At 43.6% G+C, this 18,293-nt stretch overlaps 2 protein-coding genes across 13 annotated transcripts; one reads left to right on the top strand and one right to left on the bottom strand.

The window, feature by feature from the left end:
* Positions 1–2,918: 2,918 nt before the first annotated feature.
* Positions 2,919–8,528, bottom strand: SNRPD3 (small nuclear ribonucleoprotein D3 polypeptide). Of its 5 annotated transcripts, XM_030501450.1 has the most exons (5): positions 8,248–8,528; positions 7,464–7,635; positions 5,895–6,044; positions 4,936–5,128; positions 2,919–4,072 (listed from the first exon to the last, which is right to left on the bottom strand). In XM_030501450.1, the coding sequence occupies exons 3-5, from the start codon at positions 6,018–6,020 to the stop codon at positions 4,011–4,013; spliced, it is 381 nt and encodes a 126-aa protein (XP_030357310.1). In that variant the 5' UTR covers positions 6,021–6,044; positions 7,464–7,635; positions 8,248–8,528; the 3' UTR covers positions 2,919–4,010. The 5 variants fall into 5 exon arrangements, with proteins under 5 accessions (XP_030357310.1, XP_030357308.1, XP_030357312.1 ...); XM_030501448.1 differs by lacking the exons at positions 7,464–7,635; positions 8,248–8,528 and adding an exon at positions 6,721–7,298; XM_030501452.1 differs by lacking the exons at positions 7,464–7,635; positions 8,248–8,528 and adding an exon at positions 6,981–7,054.
* On the top strand, positions 6,802–16,800 carry GUCD1 (guanylyl cyclase domain containing 1). 8 transcript variants are annotated; one of them, XR_003993733.2, is made up of 8 exons: positions 6,803–7,232; positions 9,046–9,130; positions 9,727–9,843; positions 10,592–10,757; positions 11,013–11,135; positions 11,483–11,574; positions 13,185–13,426; positions 14,055–16,800. XR_003993733.2 is itself a non-coding variant. In XM_030501446.2 (7 exons), exons 3-7 carry the CDS (start codon positions 9,836–9,838, stop codon positions 14,144–14,146), a joined length of 600 nt encoding a protein of 199 aa, XP_030357306.1. In that variant the 5' UTR covers positions 6,802–7,232; positions 9,046–9,130; positions 9,727–9,835; the 3' UTR covers positions 14,147–16,800. The 8 variants fall into 8 exon arrangements, 3 of the variants coding, with proteins under 3 accessions (XP_030357306.1, XP_030357305.1, XP_030357304.1); XR_003993734.2 differs by having other exon boundaries at positions 6,804–7,232; positions 11,045–11,135; XM_030501446.2 differs by lacking the exon at positions 11,013–11,135 and having other exon boundaries at positions 6,802–7,232.
* The last annotated feature ends 1,493 nt before the right edge of the window (positions 16,801–18,293 follow it).

Below are 18,293 nucleotides of genomic sequence, written 5' to 3' on the forward strand. Positions count from 1 at the left end.
AAATACAACACACACCTGGAGAGCAGAACTGCACATGTATGGGATGAAAGCACCTGGTCAGTGAGGAAAAGTACTGTGCAAAGCATTTTTTTCAAGTGACACCTTCTCCAACCATTTAACTCCCCTGTGCTGTCATCAGGATCTCCCCTCTAGTTTTGTACCAGAGCACAACCTTGCTTTTGACTCAGGATGACTGGGTGAATTCCTACCTGCACTTCGCAATTCATTCTGCACGGCTGCAGCATAGCTTTCTGTCCAACATGAGTGCTGCAAAGGCATCTACACCGATGATATCAAAGTGGCGAGTTCACGTCAAAGCTTCAAGCCAGTAGCTTGTCTCTCTGTCAAAAGCAGGAAGCTATGGTGAGCCCTGAACTCACTGAACAGGAAGAGGTTTACAAGCCCCCACACGAAGTAACGGCAAAGAATGAAATTATGCAATTTGTAGCAGGAAAAAAAAGGTGAAAAACGAGGGAAGATGATAAAACCAGACCCAGTATCTTCCATTCCAGAGAAACAGATTAAGTTGCTGAACTCAAGAAATCTGCACAACCTACCCAACTAGCCAAGTACCAGGGAAACACACAGCATCAATCAACAGCCGCTGTAACCTGGCTTGCGTATGAAGCCAGCACTCTGACAACACGCAATAACAAAGAAAATAAGCTGAGTATTTTCACGCTACAGTTTGTAACAGTACCGAGTTTATGGATTTTATAGCAGAAGTCACATTTCTTGCACTTTTTTCCTTCCAGAGGGTTCTGGATTCTTGTATTTCATTCTCTTACCGACAGAGCCATCTAGTGGATGAGACATCATTTGTGAACAGGAAATTTTGACATAGCACACTGCAAGTAAGGATAAACCACACGTCACACATAGGATCTTCAAAGCAGCCTGTAACAAACTAGCATATCATTTAATATAGTCAGAAATTGCTAAGCAATATGTTTGTCTTGGCGGGGCTTAAATTTCTACCAATTGGAAACTTCAAACTTTTCAACACTAATTCACATTACCTTTCTGAAGAGGGTAAACAGTTCATCCTAGACTCAGCCTCAACCTCATTGCAAAGCTTTTCATTTATGCAAAATCCAATATATTCTTCAAAGCTAACATGGATTAGAGATGTTATGTGCTTTAAAATAAGCTCTGAAGTTAAGGCAACACTGGCAGGAAAAAAATAAAGTTCAAGAACAAGTTTCATGGCCATGTGCTCAGTGACAGTCACTAATATAGAGGGTGAGAAATACCAGAAGTCAGTGGTCAAAATGTGCTGCCATTTCCCTCTGCCAGCATCTAACCTTCAGGAAAGGATGTACGCTGTTTAACAGTCAGAAGGAAACACAGAGACACAAAGCCCATGGGCCAGATTTGCAGCCTTGCCAAAATGTTGAATCTCTTCCCAAAAATACTTCTAGTCAAGCTCCCCATCTGTGGCTTACTTATTTTCCCACATATTTATAGTTCTTTTTGGAGGCTTTACAGAAAAAGGATGCAGAGCTTTGAGGGCTGGGAAGTACTGGGTAGTCCCAGCAAAAAAAAGATGTGACAATCCTCACCACTGGTTTCCTTGAGAGGTTACAGGGAGACCCAGCAGAGCCAGAGCTCTGGCAAAATGAGGTCTCTTTGCTCAAACTGCAAGTGCACCTCTTGTCTCTCTTGTTTCTTAACAAGGCAGCAGTAACTTCATTTGTCATCCAGCCATGGCCAAGCTGACACCCTTTCAGCAGAACAGCTTGCCATCCTTCCACACCCACACGCTCCATCTTACACTATTTATAGCAATTAATCGTCGCACTAATTAACCTCGGATTTCTATTAGGTGTTTGCTTTAGAACAGAAGGCAGTTCGAGCTGCTGAAGAAGCATCCTATAAAATCTTGCAGCAGATATTTGACTCATTATACCGAAATATTTGTATTGTGCCATTCCTGCTCTTCCTCTTGGCCATAATGTAACTCCATTGTACAAAAATTCCAACTTGGTTAGCAGCACAATCACAAGCCTGAGGTATGAAAAGCAGTAAGAAACAGTTAACAGACTGAAAATAAAAGACATATTTCAAATAGCCATAATATACCACCATATACTACTGACAACAAGGAAAGCCAGTGGATGTCAACAAATATCTATTCTTACCTACCAACCCATCTCCAGAGATCCCAGGCATTAGCATGGGACACTACAAGCAGACAGTTCAATTCTTACTATGAAGCTCATGGTACAGAAGAACAGGATGGAACTGTTTTCTCCTTTGTGTGTTAAAACCCATCAGTCCCAGTGGGCATCTAGTATAGACTCAAAATGGATTTCAGCTTCAGGCTGACGTTAAGATAGCCTTTCTCAGAAGAGACTTGTGAAATTCAGAGGCCTTAAGCATGGGGAGGAAATTCTGTAAGAATGTCTCCTCTTCCACAGGAAGAGCTAGAACCAAACTTATTTAAGAATTCCAAACAGTACAAAGAGCTGCTACTACTAGTGATGAGAAAAGTGGTAGTTTGCATACAGACCAGTGCAGTTTTACTTGCCTGTATCTTGCACAGATAGACACTCAGAGGGAAATTACCTCATGAACTAGGATCAGTCACAATTCTGAGTGACCATCAGTTTGAAGAATGACACATTTCCAAAAGAAATGTTTAATATAATTACTAAAGCCCCAAATTGCTAATTTTTAAGTTGGAAATACTGACTTCAGGAAAGCACTACTGCTGTGTGAACATGACTCACATGCGATGTTTTGAAGCAGTGCTTTGTGAAAACTGTCCTATCTTGTGGACAAATTCCTCAGTCTAGGCGTAAGACAACTTGACAATGTTTTTATAGTTAAGCTCAAGCCTATCTTAATCACATTTTAAGGAGCTTTCTAATGCAAATATTTAGGATCATGACTGCCCAGAAGAACATGTAGCAGGATTTTCCTAATGGTGTACAGCTTTATTTACAGACAATTCAACAAATTAATACATAAGTTCAACTTTCATGTCTGCACACAAGGGATAGTCTTCACAGCGTAAGAGCAGAAAAGCAAGACTAGCTGTTCTGTACAAGTACAGACTAATAGTTGATTGTATGCAAGTATATGATAAGGTACAGAAGTCTTACACTTAAACTTCTCAACCATCTAAGTCAGTAAGAACAACCACACTTACACTTAAAGCAAAATAAACTTCGGTTACTCAACTACATTTGGCTTCCTGCCAATCAGCTGATGATCTATATGACTGTTAAGACCAAGAGTTGGGGTTGATCCTAAATCAAAAGATTACCAATTGTATCAAGTTGTATTTAATGGATAACCATTTATAAGACTTTCCCCATATACCTGCATTACAAGTTTACAAAACATGTCAAATTCATCCTTGAAAATGCTTATTTTATATTGTCATCTCTTCCCAGGCATAGGGGAAAAGACTACTAAGAATTCAAAATTTTCACTGCAAATACAGACTCAGGCTATCAAAGCTGTGTGTTCCTAATGAAAAATTATCCCTGTATCCAAAGAGAAAAGTAAGAAACACAAGAATACAAGCTCAAAGTACAGATCTGAAGATGGATGGACCTCTACCTACTGTAGATTCATATAAAGCAAAAGAACATAGTGATTTGCTTCTCAGGAAGCTGACTTTGATTCACTGTGTTTTCCATAAATGCAGCTGCTAATACAACTTTAAAAGGTATTGTTTAAAAATTCTTCATAAAAAATGCATTCCCATTCTTTAGAGAATGAATGACAACAGGACTAAACAAGAAACAGGAAACCGTGATCTTTAAAAGTCAATGCATCACATAAGATAGTCAAATGCAAAAAATCAATTCCACTATTTTCCAAAGCTGTTTTAAATTTGCAATCGATCTACAATGTACTTGCCCAAGAGGAGTCCTGCCATGCAACAGCAGACAAGTTTTTGTCGGAAACATTTATTAAGCAAAACTGATACCAATACACATGTAACCAAGTTAATACCCCCAGTGAAAAAGAAAAAAAAATGTTGGTCAAGACCAAAATTATCTTCGCTTCTGGAAGATGTTGCCACGGCCCATCCCACGGCCTCTTCCTCTTGCAGCCACTGAAGAAAGAAAACATCAGGGATGACGTGAATTTGACATAACTGCTTATTTATCTCAACTGACAAGCAAAACATAAACAACACAGTGTCTTGCTTACAAGCAAGGAAACAAGGCTATCCTATCAAGTTCAGAAAGTGCTGTGACAGCAAGAAAGTTTCTGTGATAAGAACCAGAACTAATGGTTACACAGACTTGCTACTTAGAACAGATGCAGTGAATACTTACGCACTTTGTGTTCCTTCTAAGCTGGCACACAAATCTGTATAGCCCAAGAGATTTAAAACCCCACACACTTCTTAGGTGTTGCAACAGAACTCGGAATGTTTCAGCAGATTTTGCTTCCCCACATAACCTTACTGCATTAGCTAAAGTTAACGAAGGACTTTGCAGCCTATAATTATTACTTGATCTTGTTATAACTACATTGTTCCCCCAAGAGAGGTACAAATAAAAGTGAGCTACCGAATGGCTAGTAACTACAGCTTCTCAGTAGGTTAAGTACTACCTTAGTATCAGGTTGTTTTTCTCCAAAAGCTTAACAATAACTCCTGAATCCTTCCCTACATATTCCAAACAGCTAGTGATCACAACCACTAGAAAACGGAAGACAAAGTTTTATATAAAGCCCCTTTTTAATAAGACTACTCGCTGTATCTAAATTATTGTAGCATCAATATTACATATTCAGATAATTCAACAGTTGGAGTCTTGACTCCCACCATAAGATGAAATATTCAGAGAAATAATGTATGAACCACTAATCTCTGTTTCTCACAGCTTATGTGTCCTCAGTGATAGAGATGAGTTTTCCAGTTCTTTTACAGCAAAATGGGGAAGGGGGAACCATAAACAAACTACACACCTTGAGCTTTGAGAATAGCTGCTTTTCCTCGCCCAGCTCCAGAGCCCTGGTTTTTATTCTTCATGCTCTTTAGCATAGGAGCGTTCTTCAACATATCTGGTAAAATGAGAAACCGTATCTTGCTGCCTCTGATGTAGACCTGTTCCAGCTGTGCCACTCGTCCGTCTCTGTATGTCACTGTTATGTTGGACATCTGGAAAATAAAGATAAGTCAGTGCTCACAGAGGCCTTTAACATAGTCTGTGATCCTATTTCCCTTGCCTGAAGAATATACAGGCAGGATTCAGGTATCAAAGCCAGAGACTTTCCAAGCATAGTGCTTTATCATCTGGAGTTGTGAGACAAGGATCCAGGCCCATTTAAACATACTCCTATGCCTGCTACTGTTCAAGCAGACCCATGACTTATGCTTTCTCCCCAGTTGGTGATTCAGTTTTATCAGCTTTGTTAGTTTTGTTTTCTCATTATCGAATCAGTTTTAATAAAGCTGATCTATCTTTCTAGGAACTAGAAAGGAAGCATTTTGATTTCAACAATACCTTGCCTAAAGTCGATCAAAATGAAGTCCTCTTGGGATGATTAAAGCAATATGCATTAAAAAAAAAAAAAAGCTTCAATTGCTTAAATCAAGATTTGTTTATTCTTACACTCAGTGTCTTTAAATAAAGAAGCCCAGCAGAAACACTGTTCACAGAACAGAATCTTAAGAACCCCGATATTATTAACAGAAATGACCAATTCAACTCTAAAACTAGAAAGAATAAGCTCTGGCCTCTTCAGAGCACTCAGTAATCCTGAATCCATTTCACTACAGTTAGACAGTATACACACAGCAGTAGTTTCCTTTATCCTAAAAATAAAAGCAACAGTCTTTTAACCATGATGCTAACAAGCTAGCTATCGGCCTTTCCAGGCACAGAGCAGAAAGCCCTCCCTCCGTCCTCCTGAAGCAGGTGTACCTGACAATTCATATTGTCTTCTGCTTCAATAAGTTTGCCTCGGTAAACTTCTCCTGTATTGGTTTCACATGTCACAATATGGCCTTCAGCCTCATGCAGGACTTTAATAGGCACTCCAATCGACATGTTTGCAGTGCTGTGGCTTTACACCTGAGACAAGAAAAAACAAAGGACATCATTACAAAGGAAGCTGTAGACTAGATTTTACCTACACAAACTATGATCTCTCTCATTACAAAGTAATTTTCTCTCTTGCTCAAACACACTGTATGCTTTGACAATACATTGATAGAACTTCAGGAAGATGCTCATGGGAAGAAATTACTTAAGAGATGAGCAAAAGTAGGTCTTTTCCAGGTCACTTCTGGCCTAGGAAACTCACTTGCAAACACCAGGGAATAGAACACAGGTACAGCCACGCACACCTCAAGTAGAAACAGCCAGAGGTACATAACGATGCAGCCACCCTGACCCGCGAGTGGCCCCGCCGCGCTCGCAGCCCACGCCACACCACGCAAGGAACGGGCTCCTCCGCACCTAGCCCACATCACACCCCCCAGCCCTGGCACGACCTCCTTCACCTACAAACCCCAGCCTCAGCCCTACCCCAGCGGAAAGAAGGGCCCCGGCCCGGCGGGGAACTCCGTCCCCCCAAGAATGCGAGCAGAGCCCCCGCGGCCGGTGGCTGCCCCGCCGCGCCTTCACCCCCTCAGGCCTCGGCGCCCGAAGGAGGCTACAGCAGCACAGCCCAGGTACGTGCCCACACAGCGAGGCGGGCCGCGCCACTCACCGCCCGCCAACCGCCTCGGCGCGGGCCCGCGCTTACCCCTAATGGCTCCTCCAGCGTCCCGCCCTGCACCGCGCGCCGGAACCGGAAGGCAGCGGCACGGGCCCTTCCGCCTAACCCGACACCGGGTTCCGCCGCTGCCCCGTCCCACCGGCTGGGGACGGCCCCATCCCAGCGGCGGTGCCCCGCCCCGGGGCAGGGCTGGCTGCCGCCGCGCCCCGCGGTTCCCCGCCCGCCTCAGGCCGCGCCCCGGCTGCCGGTCCCGAATCCCCCGCCCGCCGTGTCATGCCCCTGCCCACCCGCGCGCCCGACCACCGCCGCCGACACCGCCGCGACGGCGCGGGGCAGACGCCCCGGGGCCCGGCCCCCCGCAGCCCCCGCCTCCGCGCCCGCCCCCGCGGCCGGGAGGAGCCAGCGCCGCGCCGAAGCATGCCGGGGCCCTGGGCCGCGCCGCCGCGCGGGTCGGCTCGGCGGGGCCGGCAGTGAGCGGGCGGCAGGAGCCGCCGCCGCCACCATGAAGAGCCCCCGGGAGGCCGGGGAGCCGCCGCCAGGTCAGTGCGCGCCGGGCAGAGCCCTCCGCGGGGCGCTTGGCGGCGGAGTGGGGGCCGGGACCGGGCGGCGGGATGGGCTGCGCGCCGACTTGGGCCGGGGAAGGCAGACCTGGGATCGGCCCCGCCCACCCCGCGGACCGGCGGCTGTTGTCCCCCCTCGGAGGCCCCGCCGGCCTCCCCCCTCCCGGAGCCGCGAAGCCGCCGGTTTCGCCAACAGCAATGTAGAATTACCGGCTCCGGTAAGTTCGCTGCAAGTTCGCTGCGCCGAGGAGCTGGCGAAGCAGAGGGCTGGTGTCAGGGTTATTCACAGCCACAGCACACACGGGCTTGTGTCTTATCTCAGGATGGCTGACAGGCATCACTGAAGAAGTCTGGGTGTGTTGGGAAACAGGGTGACTGGAAGCTGAACATGCAAGAAAGTTAAAGTTATTACCCTTTGAAGTCTTCCTGTAGAAAACATGCACCTCTTCAGTTAAACCTAGCACTTGACAGAAGCTCTAGGTAATAACAGAAAGGGGACAGAATCATGCGTGGTACTTGGTTGCCGTCTGGGATTAAACCATGACACGCACCAAGAAAAAATGACAACAAAATACTCAGAGATCCTGGATTGAGGAGAATCTGGGAACTGGGTTTTCATTTTTTCTTTAGGATACTTAAGAGTACCTTAATCTAGATTAATCAAAAAGATTGAATATACCGATGGTATGCCAGACTTCAAAGTCATCATTAAACAGTGGCACAATTATGAAGAAATATTTGGAAAGAGTCTGGAATTGGCTTGTCCCTACTGTAGGTCTGTAGCTTTGTTAAAAGTAATAAAAGATTACAAGCAACATTATCTAAAACATTTTAGTTATAAAATTACATCAAAACTAGAGCAGTCCACATGATGTCAAAAGCATTTTTATTCCTATCTTAAAATGTAGCTGACCTTGTGTTAACAAAACTTTTCAAAGGTCTTCTCTAGATCAAAGGTGAGGTTACTGAGAAAAACCCTTTATGATTAACTCACTTGGATTGATGCTGAAGCAGCACTAACAGGCACAGCTCTTCAAGCCCTTCGAGTGCAAGGGCATTTCTGAAATGGAAGCCACCAGACTGCCAAACCTATAAGAAAAAGAACTGAGGCAGAGGGATGGAGTTACGGTATTCTGGGACTTTTTGGTAGAGATTGTTCTTTTTCCCCTCCCCCGTTGTTGAGTTATTGAGGGAGTTAATACAAAAGGCAGCTGGTGCCATTTGTGAGCTTTGTTAACCTGGAATTACTCAAAGCAAACTACAATCCCTGAGGAAAAAGACAGCTGTAGAAAAGGCTCAAATCTGTGGGGCTTATAGGAGATCAGTACCTGGAGATCTTGGTTGTGTCTGTTTTCTCATTGGTTTAACTCCTTTTGCGGCACAGAAATAGATTCAGGCAGAAGAGAAAGGATGAATACCTATGCCTTACCTACTATTATTTAGGAGAGGAATCAGCTTCATAGTGTGGGCTGGTGGGATGTCACCCCACCAAAAAGAATAACATGAAACTTCCAGAGGAGAAGGGGGTGTATCATACAGCAGAGCAATTCAGGTATGGAACAATAAAGGAGTACAAGATTAAACTACTTAACTGTACGTAAGTACCAAACCTCCACCCCCCTCAGAAAGACAAAAATACCTGCCAGTCACATAAAGTAAAAACATGTTCCCAAGTTTCCACAACCATAGTGCTGAGGACAAGCTGAGTTTTCATGCCAAGGTATGGAAACCCCATTCCTGTCTGGACTGACATCTTTCGTGTTTTACTCACACTGGGGTGTTTTCACTGCAGTTGACTGCATCCAGCTGAAAGTGCCAGTCATTCAGCAGCTCTACCACTGGGACTGTGGGCTGGCCTGCTCCAGGATGGTGCTGCAGTAAGTGACTCTCTTGGCTTGAATGGTGGGAATTCCCATCCCGTGGGATGGGGGTAGTGGGAAGCAACATCCAGGGAGGTGTGCTGAAGCAGCTGTGAGTTTAATTTAGTCTTACAAGAGTACATACATATTCTCAGGTACCCTCGGAGAATTACTGCTGCCTGGGCCTGGCACAGCTTTCCAGTAGGAGCAAGGGAAAATTTAAACTAAGCTTAACTTCAGACCCTTTTGAATAACTGACTGTTCTGACAGATGCAAAATACCTGTAAGAACTGTACAGGTCAGCATGCATAATCTGATAAAAAGTTATTCCTCTTTCCTGCTGTTACAATTCAGAACAGATGCATAGCACAGCAATTCACCTGCCTCCTTTCTGTTGTTCCCAAGTGATGGGTAGGCATACCCCAGTTTATGAGTACATACTTGCTCTGTCCTGCTGAGCCCCCAGTCTGTGGGTGAATGTTTTTGTTCCAGGAGTAGATTCAACTCAAAACAATGCACTGTAATGCCCTTTGGGGTGGTTTTTTTGGTTTTGTTTTGGTTTTTCTTTTTTTGAACTAGTAGCTGTCCTGCTGAACTCCTCTTTCCTTCCACAGAGGAACATGAGCTTAGGTGCAGGAGAAATACCTATTTAGATGTCCACTTAGTAGATATGAAGCAGAAGATTTTCATTTCTCTCCATCCCTTCTGCCAAGACGTTAGTCCATGTGCTGGTAATTTCCCATCTTGACTACTGTAACCTCTGCCTCTACTCCCTGTACCTCTTTGCCACTCCAGTCTGTCCAAAACTCAGCTTCCAAGATTAATCTTCTCACCCTGCTGATCTGACCTCATTTACCCTGCATCCTCAATTCCAGTCCCCCCACCTTTTTTTTCCATTTACTTCCATTTGTTTTCTGACTTCCAGAACTCTCTGTAACTGCCTTTCCCTACCCCTTTGCAGCCTTTCCCAACCTTCCTCCCTTTGTTGCCTTTTGTGCCATCAGTGCCTAAGACAAGCTTCCTTTGAATATTTACTGACTTCCTTTACAGTTCCTTTACAGTTCCTCCTTTTGAAATACATCTATTGCGTGAAGCAAGTTTTAGTCTTTAACACTTCTTTCTGTGTTTGCTCTAATATGCTTGTACATTTAGACTGTAAGCCCTTCAGGACAGAGTTCTATACTTGCTCAGAAGAGCTTGCTGTTGTACAGCACCTGTACACTTATAACATAAACCAGTCAAGATACCCATACATTTCCAATTTTAAAAAGTCAGCAATAAATCTAGTTAAATATTCCCTACTCCCTTCCTTTCCCTTAAATCTGTGGCTCCTTTGTGGGTTGTTTTCTTTTTGGTATTTCTTAGCCGAGCCCATTGTTTCAGTTTTTACGTCCTGTGATGTGGAAGCTTGGGCTACAGCACACATTTTGCTTCTCCTAAGATCTGTGCTTCCCTTCCCTGCCTTTCCGAATACCATAGGTACCTGAATCATTTGGACAATGATGAATTTCAGAAAGCCATCCAGGAACTCCAGTTAACAAAGAGTATCTGGACTATTGACCTGGCCTACTTAATGCGGCACTTTGGTGTCAAGCATAAGTTTTGCACGCAGACACTTGGAGTGGACAAGGGCTACAAAAATCAGGTTAGTATTCTCATGTACTGGGAGACAGCAGAGCTTTAAAAGCCCTGTGTGTCACGCTGTAAAAGCTCTCTGCTTGTTACTGACAATCAACCACAATCCCTGTAAACAAGGTTTGCCTATTGCCAAAACCAGCACATATCAGTTCCAAAGGCGAGGCTGGATACAAGCCCACATACTTCACATCTTTGATTCCATAATATGAATTTTGAAAAAGTTTTCATGTAGTGCTCATGAAAGGTTCCACCTATTTGACAGCTTGGAGACTGAAGCCCTCTGTCTATCTACAGAACACTTACAGCCTGGGCAGCAGCACTGCTAGCTTCCACCCCTTCCCCACCACCGTGCCTCAGCCCTGACCTGGAAGAACCACTTGTAGAGGTGAGAGGGGAACTCAGCCTCTTCAAGACTGCCAGCAAGGGGGCTGGTGAGGGGCCCATAGCAGCGATGGCTTCTCTAACGCCAGCTCCTTCCCAGTACGAACCAGGCAGGCTTCTTTCATGTAGGCAGCTGAACAGCCACTGGATGAAATTACAATAATAACTGACCAGGAGTGAATTTAAACTATTTAGAGCAGGAATCCTTTTCCTGTTACCAGTGAACTAAGGGAGAGATCTCTTATCCCATAGCCAGATCTCCAGCTTGTGCAGGCCCTTGCTAGCAGGGATTTTAAGTGGTGGATTACCTGAGGGAAACATCATGCCAGTTCATAATTATTATCTCCACAGTCATTTTACAGGAAGCACTTTGACACAGAAGAGAATCGAGTGAATCAGCTCTTTGCACAAGCCAAAGCCTGCAAGGTGCTGGTGGAGAAGTGGTAAGCCTATTGTTTTCTTTCCTTTCTCTTTGGAGAGTCTGTGAGCCCTATCCTTTACTTGGAGTCAAGCTAAACCGGTGAAAGAGACTGAAATCAAGCCCCTGAGCCTTTTTGTTTTTTGGGTGAATTATAGTCTTTCTAATAGATCCGTCAAAAAAAAAAATAAAATGTGGACATCAAGAGTTAATAACGAAGTTTGAGGAAAAATAGCTGACACAGAATTAGTATTTGAAAATGCTGACTGGAGTTGGCTATTGTTTATGTTTTGAAGTGGATTATCCATTAAAATTACCCAGTAGGGAGTGCCTACAGCACTCTAACTGGCCATTGCTGGAATTTAGGAGGGTGCTATGTGGGCACACAACCCATTGTTCCCAGAACTATGCAAACATTATAGCTCTCTGTTCCTTAGACAAACATGCAAAGAAAAAGCTTGCAAACAAGCTTTTGCCAAGAGGAGGGTGAAATAACCTCTATGAAAACTGCAAACCCAGGGGAGGAGGAAAAACTGCAGAATTGTTTCACAGCTGACAGTGATGTTCTACATGGGAAATAACAGAGTGTCCATGTTCAGTTTGAGTTGCATCCCTTTTTAGAGTGAAACTGGATTTGGATCTCTGTTGTCGAAGCAGACGAGAGGGTGCAGGGCAGCCACAACAGCATTTGAATGCTGTAATGCAACTTGCATTTAGCAGTTTTCAGTGTCCTGTTTAACACACACACAGAGTCTTTTTGGCACCATCTATTTAACTAGAGCTGTGACAGGACAGAAGGTTCAGTCAGTCCATCCTGCGTTAGCCATCTTAAGATTGTGGCCTGGATCAAGGCAAAGACAGAGAGCATGTCTACCTGTGTAGACACAGTACTGAGGCTGGGGTATCAAAAAGTGACACTGGAAAAGATTAAAAAGTACGAGTTCAGCTAGGTAGTGCACACAGCCTGGACATCTAGAATGTATCCAAAGGATGAGCTGCTTAATGCGTATGGACTGCATGTGCCTCAGTGAGGGACAGGTTTTAACAGATGAGGTTATAGGTTATGTTTGGTTAATACTCATTTTCTGTAGGAGGTACTATAGCAATAAAGCCTCAAGAGCATCAGGCAGTCCAAAACTGCAACTGATAGAAGTGTACTGCTGTGTGACAGAGGCAAATTTGGGTGCGTCTTAATTTGGTTAGTGATTATACAATCTTTAACCACTCAGCCAATAAAGATTGGGTGCTTAAGAGAGAAGCTTTTCTAAGATGAGGAGAGAACACTTCGCTTACGGTTTTCCCACAACAGAAGTCTCTCAGGTTACTGAGTTGCCAGCTCCTTTAAAACTCTTCTCTGGGGCATCTGATACCTTCTGAGATTACATTGATGTTACTGCAGAATCCAGAGCTCTTGCTCTGCACTTCAGCAGCAGCAATGAGATCAGAAGGCCTTGAATGACACAGGTTTTATCAGGCTTTGTCTGTAGCAAAGCTTGCTGGGTTTAACTGCAAAAAGCTGTACCTGTGACAAAACATGCCAGCTGCATGTCTTAAGTACTGTCCATCACCACACACTTCATTGTGTACCAGTCTCTTCCCTGAACTTAATAAGCATGCCTGATCTTTTTTCTGCAGCACAGTAACTGTTCAAGACATCCAGAACCACCTGTCTCAAGGTCACGTAGCCATTGTCCTAGTGAACGCAGTCCTGCTGTTGTGTGACCTTTGCTCAAGTCCTGTCAAATACTGCTGCTTCCTCCCGATTGGACAGAAGTGCTTCTGCAGGAATCCTGACTACCAGGGCCATTTCATTGTTCTATGTGGCTACAACAAAGCCTCAGGGAGTATTTACTACAACAACCCTGCCTATGCTGACCGTGAGTAGCCTGTTCCTTTTGGGTGGATTCTAAGCTATCACTTTACTGACATGTCTGTAATACAGAGCCACAGCTGGACCTGCTGGACCTCCTCTAACAGTGTGCCTATGCTCAAGCATCACTCACCAATTTGTGGGAAGGGGTTTTGCCACATTAAATCAGTGCTGCATTTGTGCTGTGATTTACTTGAGATACTCATTCTAGCAAACGTGTTTGGCTCTCGGCTAGGTTTGTGAGAGATGCTGAACTGTTCCTATGTGCAGAATATAACAGAATGGGCAATTTAGTACCTATTTACAGCATTACTTCCATGAGCACTGCCTTTGAGCTGAAAACATCACAGAATCGAGAATTGTTTAGGTTGGAACACACCTTTGAGATCGTCAAATACAACCACTAATCTGGCATTGCCAAGGCCACCACTAAAGCAGGTCCCTAGTTCTGCATTTACATTTAAAGCTTGCTCCATGGTGCATCAAAATGAAACCAATGAGTAAAGCTGTAACCTAAGCTGATAGCTCTACTCTGTACACTAGTTTTCTTTGTAGAGACTGCTAACCCCAGTATAAGAGCATTTCACAGGCAAATTCTTCTGAATTCTTAGTAACCTTTTGTTCCTCCTGAACAGGAACGTGCTGCACCAGCATCAGTAACTTTGAGGAAGCCAGGACAAGTTATGGCACTGATGAAGATATTCTGTTCATCTACACAGACAGCTGACATCCACACCTGATGCTCCTGGCCCTTTCTTGTGCAGCCTGCGTGGCAGCTGGCTGCTTGTCTCAGGACTGCCCCTGCAGAGACCTTGTTCTTGAACTGCAGTGGGATCTTAAACAAGGGAGGCTTTATAGACATTGATAGGACTATACTGCAATGCTGTCTTTACCTTTTTTTCCTCATGATGTATCTAATTTTGCAATGTATATCTGTTTTTTGTGTTTGGTTGGTTTTTGTTTGTTGTTGGGTTTTCTTTTTTTCCTCATTTTCAACATTGCACATTTGACAGCAGTTTTAAAATATGGGCCCAGAGCCTAATTCACTTTGAGCTTATTTTCAAATTAAACACGAGAAAAAAAGCAGCACCAAATTTATGAACTTCAACACTTGGTAATACATGCATAGGTTTAGCTAAACAGAAACAGGAGGAAAAAAAAAAAAAAAAGAGAATACCTGTTTCTCTCTCTGTCAAAGCATCAAGGGCTGATCTTGATCCTAAATCTAGGGATTTGAGGCTCAGCAGGGTGTTATGGAAGGAAAAAATATTAACTTAAAACCACTATTAAATTACAAAAAAAGCCTTGCTGGCTCATCAGGTCTGTGTTATAGGAATGAAACACATTTACCCAAATTCACCTTACACAGATATAGCATTTATGCCACTGCATTCAGTTTTGAATCACAGTTATTGGTATTGTTCCCTTGTCCTACAAACTTAACCTCTTTTGGCTAAATCCTCTAAGAGGGCTGCTCAGAGCTCTGCGTTGCCCCAAAAGTGAAGATATTTTATTTGTACCTACAATTCTTGCTCTTTGCCAAAACCTCTGAGCATTATGCCACCCCCATGTGCCAGTTTCTGCAGAATCCCTTCCAAATATAAACTTTATACTTATTAAGCCAATGCAGAAAATGAGCATCTACACTAATGGCATGCATTTTGTATGTAAATGTAAATATCTGACAGCGAATATTGGATTATAACTAAAATGCTGAATCATTATTTGAGCCAAATTTTGCCATTGGTATTAGTTCAGTGACCTTCTAAGAAGAGCTGAAATCAATTAAAAAGAGGGAACACAAGTAAAAAGGCAGGAACTCATTTTCTAGCTCTTATGCTACAGTATAAGTATTGGGCTTAAACTGAAACTGTTAGTGGCCCATTCTTAATCCTTTCATGTTTTACCTGGGTTTAATCACTTTGCTGAGGAGCACTCTAAAGTGTAAGAAATAGCCAGTTACTTACTTCAGATTTCATCCATCACACTTTCCTACAAGTCCTGATCTCCAGTCCTGTTTGTGTTGAAGTGAGTAGAAAAATCAATACTGATGTAAAGCTAGCACAGTTTTCTTTTGCACTTAAGTCAGACATCCCGCACCTTTGGCATGGTGTTAGGAAAAGGAACTGTTCAAGTTCTAGAACTGTGTGGAATAACAGTAGAAAGACATAGTTACTTAGTGGTGGAGATAATAAATAGGAATCTATTGTAAGCACAGTAAAATCTTTTGCTAAGAGAAAGATTTTCTTCTATCAATTGTTGACATACTGAATAAGTAGCTGGAAAGCATTCAATAAGTAATATTAGTAGAATTAAGGGTTCTCCTTTATACAAAAAAATGGTAACAGATATTTACATGCAGTAGCCTTTAAAAAGTCCTGAACAAAAAGTATCTGACAAGAAATGTTCAGTGTATCATATTTTGCTTATAATTGGTGAAGTTGGAATACGTTGCAAAATGAGTAAAAATTAGGATGTGATTTATAAATAGTAGAACCAGCACATTAGTGGCACCAGCAGAATCCCAGAAAAAAGGTACAAAGCCTATTATGGATAAAGCTTTCTGATTCCTTCAAAGTCAGTCACCAGAAGGCTACTGATGTGGGAATTTTTAAGCCACAAGTCCAAATTCAGGATGTTTGATTTGGAGAGATTGTATTAATTAGCTATGTTACTAATTAACAGATGTGTGTACTACAGGCCAATAGAGTACTTCCTTAACCCCTGTGGTTTCAGGTAGGTAGGTCATTCACTACCACTGAACTGCCCCAGGATTTATTTCAGAGTAGGCTTGGTTAGCTAAATAAAAACAGTTCTTCAAAGGGCTTGTAACTGACATTTAGCCTTTTACTGGTTCAGTTATCCAAATACGAATCTTGAGCTTATGCAAAAAACATGAACTTGAAAGCATGCAAGTGTTCCGAAGTGCACAGATAGGTGTAACAATATTGACTGCTCAATATTTGGTACCCAGAGTTTAAATACTTCAACAAAACTGAAAAATAAAGAATCGAAGCTGTTAAAGAGAGACAGAGAGCTCCACCACTGCCACAGGATCTCATAGCTGCCAAATACAAGGTAGCTATGAAGGATGAAAACATAAGAAGCAAAAGCCAAGTGAAAAGGCTGAGTATATGACACAAATTCAGATTTAAAAGCAGTTCACTGCACAAGCATTCACAACATCTGCATTTTCTGAAACTTTGTTTCCCATTACAAGATTGTCTATCAAAATATTCAGAAAATGTCACTTTGTTTCCTTCATGATGTCAGTAGCAAAGGAAGGGGTATTTTACATGCAGGGATTTTATACATAAATATATTTTTATTTGTAATTAAGCCATTCTTAATAAAGGATTAAAGTCACAGATAACCCTGTAACATAATGTAGCAAGTGCATTTATTAACTAGCTTATTACGAAACGTTGGAAAATCTTTAAAGCATGTGTTACATTTTAACTGGAAATGGCAGAGCTGAAATTGTGATTTGGGAAAAAACCTAAGAGTTCAAATATTTATTTCAGCTATGAATTGATAGTTGCTAGGCTGTAAATTGTATTCATTCTGCACTTCCTGAACACCCACTGTATCACCTGAATCACACTAAACCAAGTTTCAATATACACTAGGAGCTGAGAATAGCAAATGGATTTTTATTATCCATATTCAACAGCTGCTTTGTGTACTCCACATCCACTGGGTATCCTACTGGAGTGCAGCTGCAGGGAAATAGTTTTCATTACCCACCCAGATTCCCTATAGCATCTCCCTGTCTTTCTGTTCACAATGCATGGCACTGGCCTGGCCTATGCTTTACCCAGTGTTTCTGTTTTGGTCCCGTAACACAGCACTGACCTTCTGAAGATACTAAAAGCCTCTGTCTGCAGCACTACTTCTGCACCTTGAAGGAGCCCACCAAAGACATTGGTCCAACTGTGCTTGTAATTCATAGTATAAAGGGAAATAGAATCATAGAATAGTAAGGGTTGGAAAGGACCTTAAGATCATCTAGTTCCAACCCTCCTGCCATGGGCAGGGACACCTCACACTAAACCATGTGGCCTAAAGCTCTGTCCAACCTGGCCTTGAACACCACCAGGGATGGAGCATTCACAACCTCCCTGGGCAACCCATTCCAGTGCCTCACCACCCTCACTGTAAAGAACTTCTTCCTTATATCTAATCTAAACTTCCTCTGTTTAAGTTTGAAGCCATTACCCCTTGTCCTACCACTACAGTCCCTAATGAAGAGTCCCTCCCCAGCATCCTTATAGACCCCCTTCAGATACTGGAAGGCTGCTCTGAGGTCTCCACGCAGCCTTCTCTTCTCCAGGCTGAACAGCCCCAGCTTTCTCAGCCTGTCTTCATACGGGAGGTGCTCCAGCCCTCTTATCATCCTCGTGGCCCTCCTCTGGACTTGCTCCAACAGCTCCATATCCTTTTTATGTTGAGGACACCAGAACTGTACGCAGTGCTCCAAGTGAGGTCTCACGAGAGCAGAGTAGAGGGGCAGGATCACCTCCTTTGACCTGCTGGTCACGCTTCTTTTGATGCAGCCCAGGATACGGTTGGCTTTCCGGGCTGCAAGCGCACACTGCAGCCGGCTCATGTTCAGCTTCTCATCAACCAACACCCCCAAGTTCTTCTCCGCAGGGCTGCTCTGAATCTCTTCTCTGCCCAGCCTGTAGCAGTGCCTGGGATTGCCCCAACCCAGGTGTAGGACCTTGCACTTGGCTTGGTTAAACTTCATGAGGTTGGCATCAGCCCACCTCACAAGCGTGTCAAGGTCCCTCTGGATCCCATCCCTTCCCTCCAGCGTATCAACCGAACCACACAGCTTGGTGCCATCGGCAAACTTGCTGAGGGCGCACTCA

Source organism: Strigops habroptila, chromosome 11, assembly GCF_004027225.2.
Source record: "Strigops habroptila isolate Jane chromosome 11, bStrHab1.2.pri, whole genome shotgun sequence".
In the NCBI taxonomy this organism is placed as follows: Eukaryota; Metazoa; Chordata; class Aves; order Psittaciformes; family Psittacidae; genus Strigops; species Strigops habroptila.

Coding starts and splice junctions, on each gene's coding strand:
- GUCD1 (XM_030501444.1), top strand. CDS start 8,976: ATGGAAACCCCATTCCTGTCTGGACTGACATCTTTCGTGTTTTACTCA. Junction 11,575..13,184: donor AAGGTGCTGGTGGAGAAGTG/GTAAGCCTATTG, acceptor TTTTTTCTGCAG/CACAGTAACTGTTCAAGACA. Junction 13,427..14,054: donor CAACCCTGCCTATGCTGACC/GTGAGTAGCCTG, acceptor CCTCCTGAACAG/GAACGTGCTGCACCAGCATC.
- SNRPD3 (XM_030501450.1), bottom strand. CDS start 6,020: ATGTCGATTGGAGTGCCTATTAAAGTCCTGCATGAGGCTGAAGGCCAT. Junction 5,129..5,894: donor AAGACAATATGAATTGTCAG/GTACACCTGCTT, acceptor TTTATTTTCCAG/ATGTCCAACATAACAGTGAC. Junction 4,073..4,935: donor AGCTATTCTCAAAGCTCAAG/GTGTGTAGTTTG, acceptor TTCTTTCTTCAG/TGGCTGCAAGAGGAAGAGGC.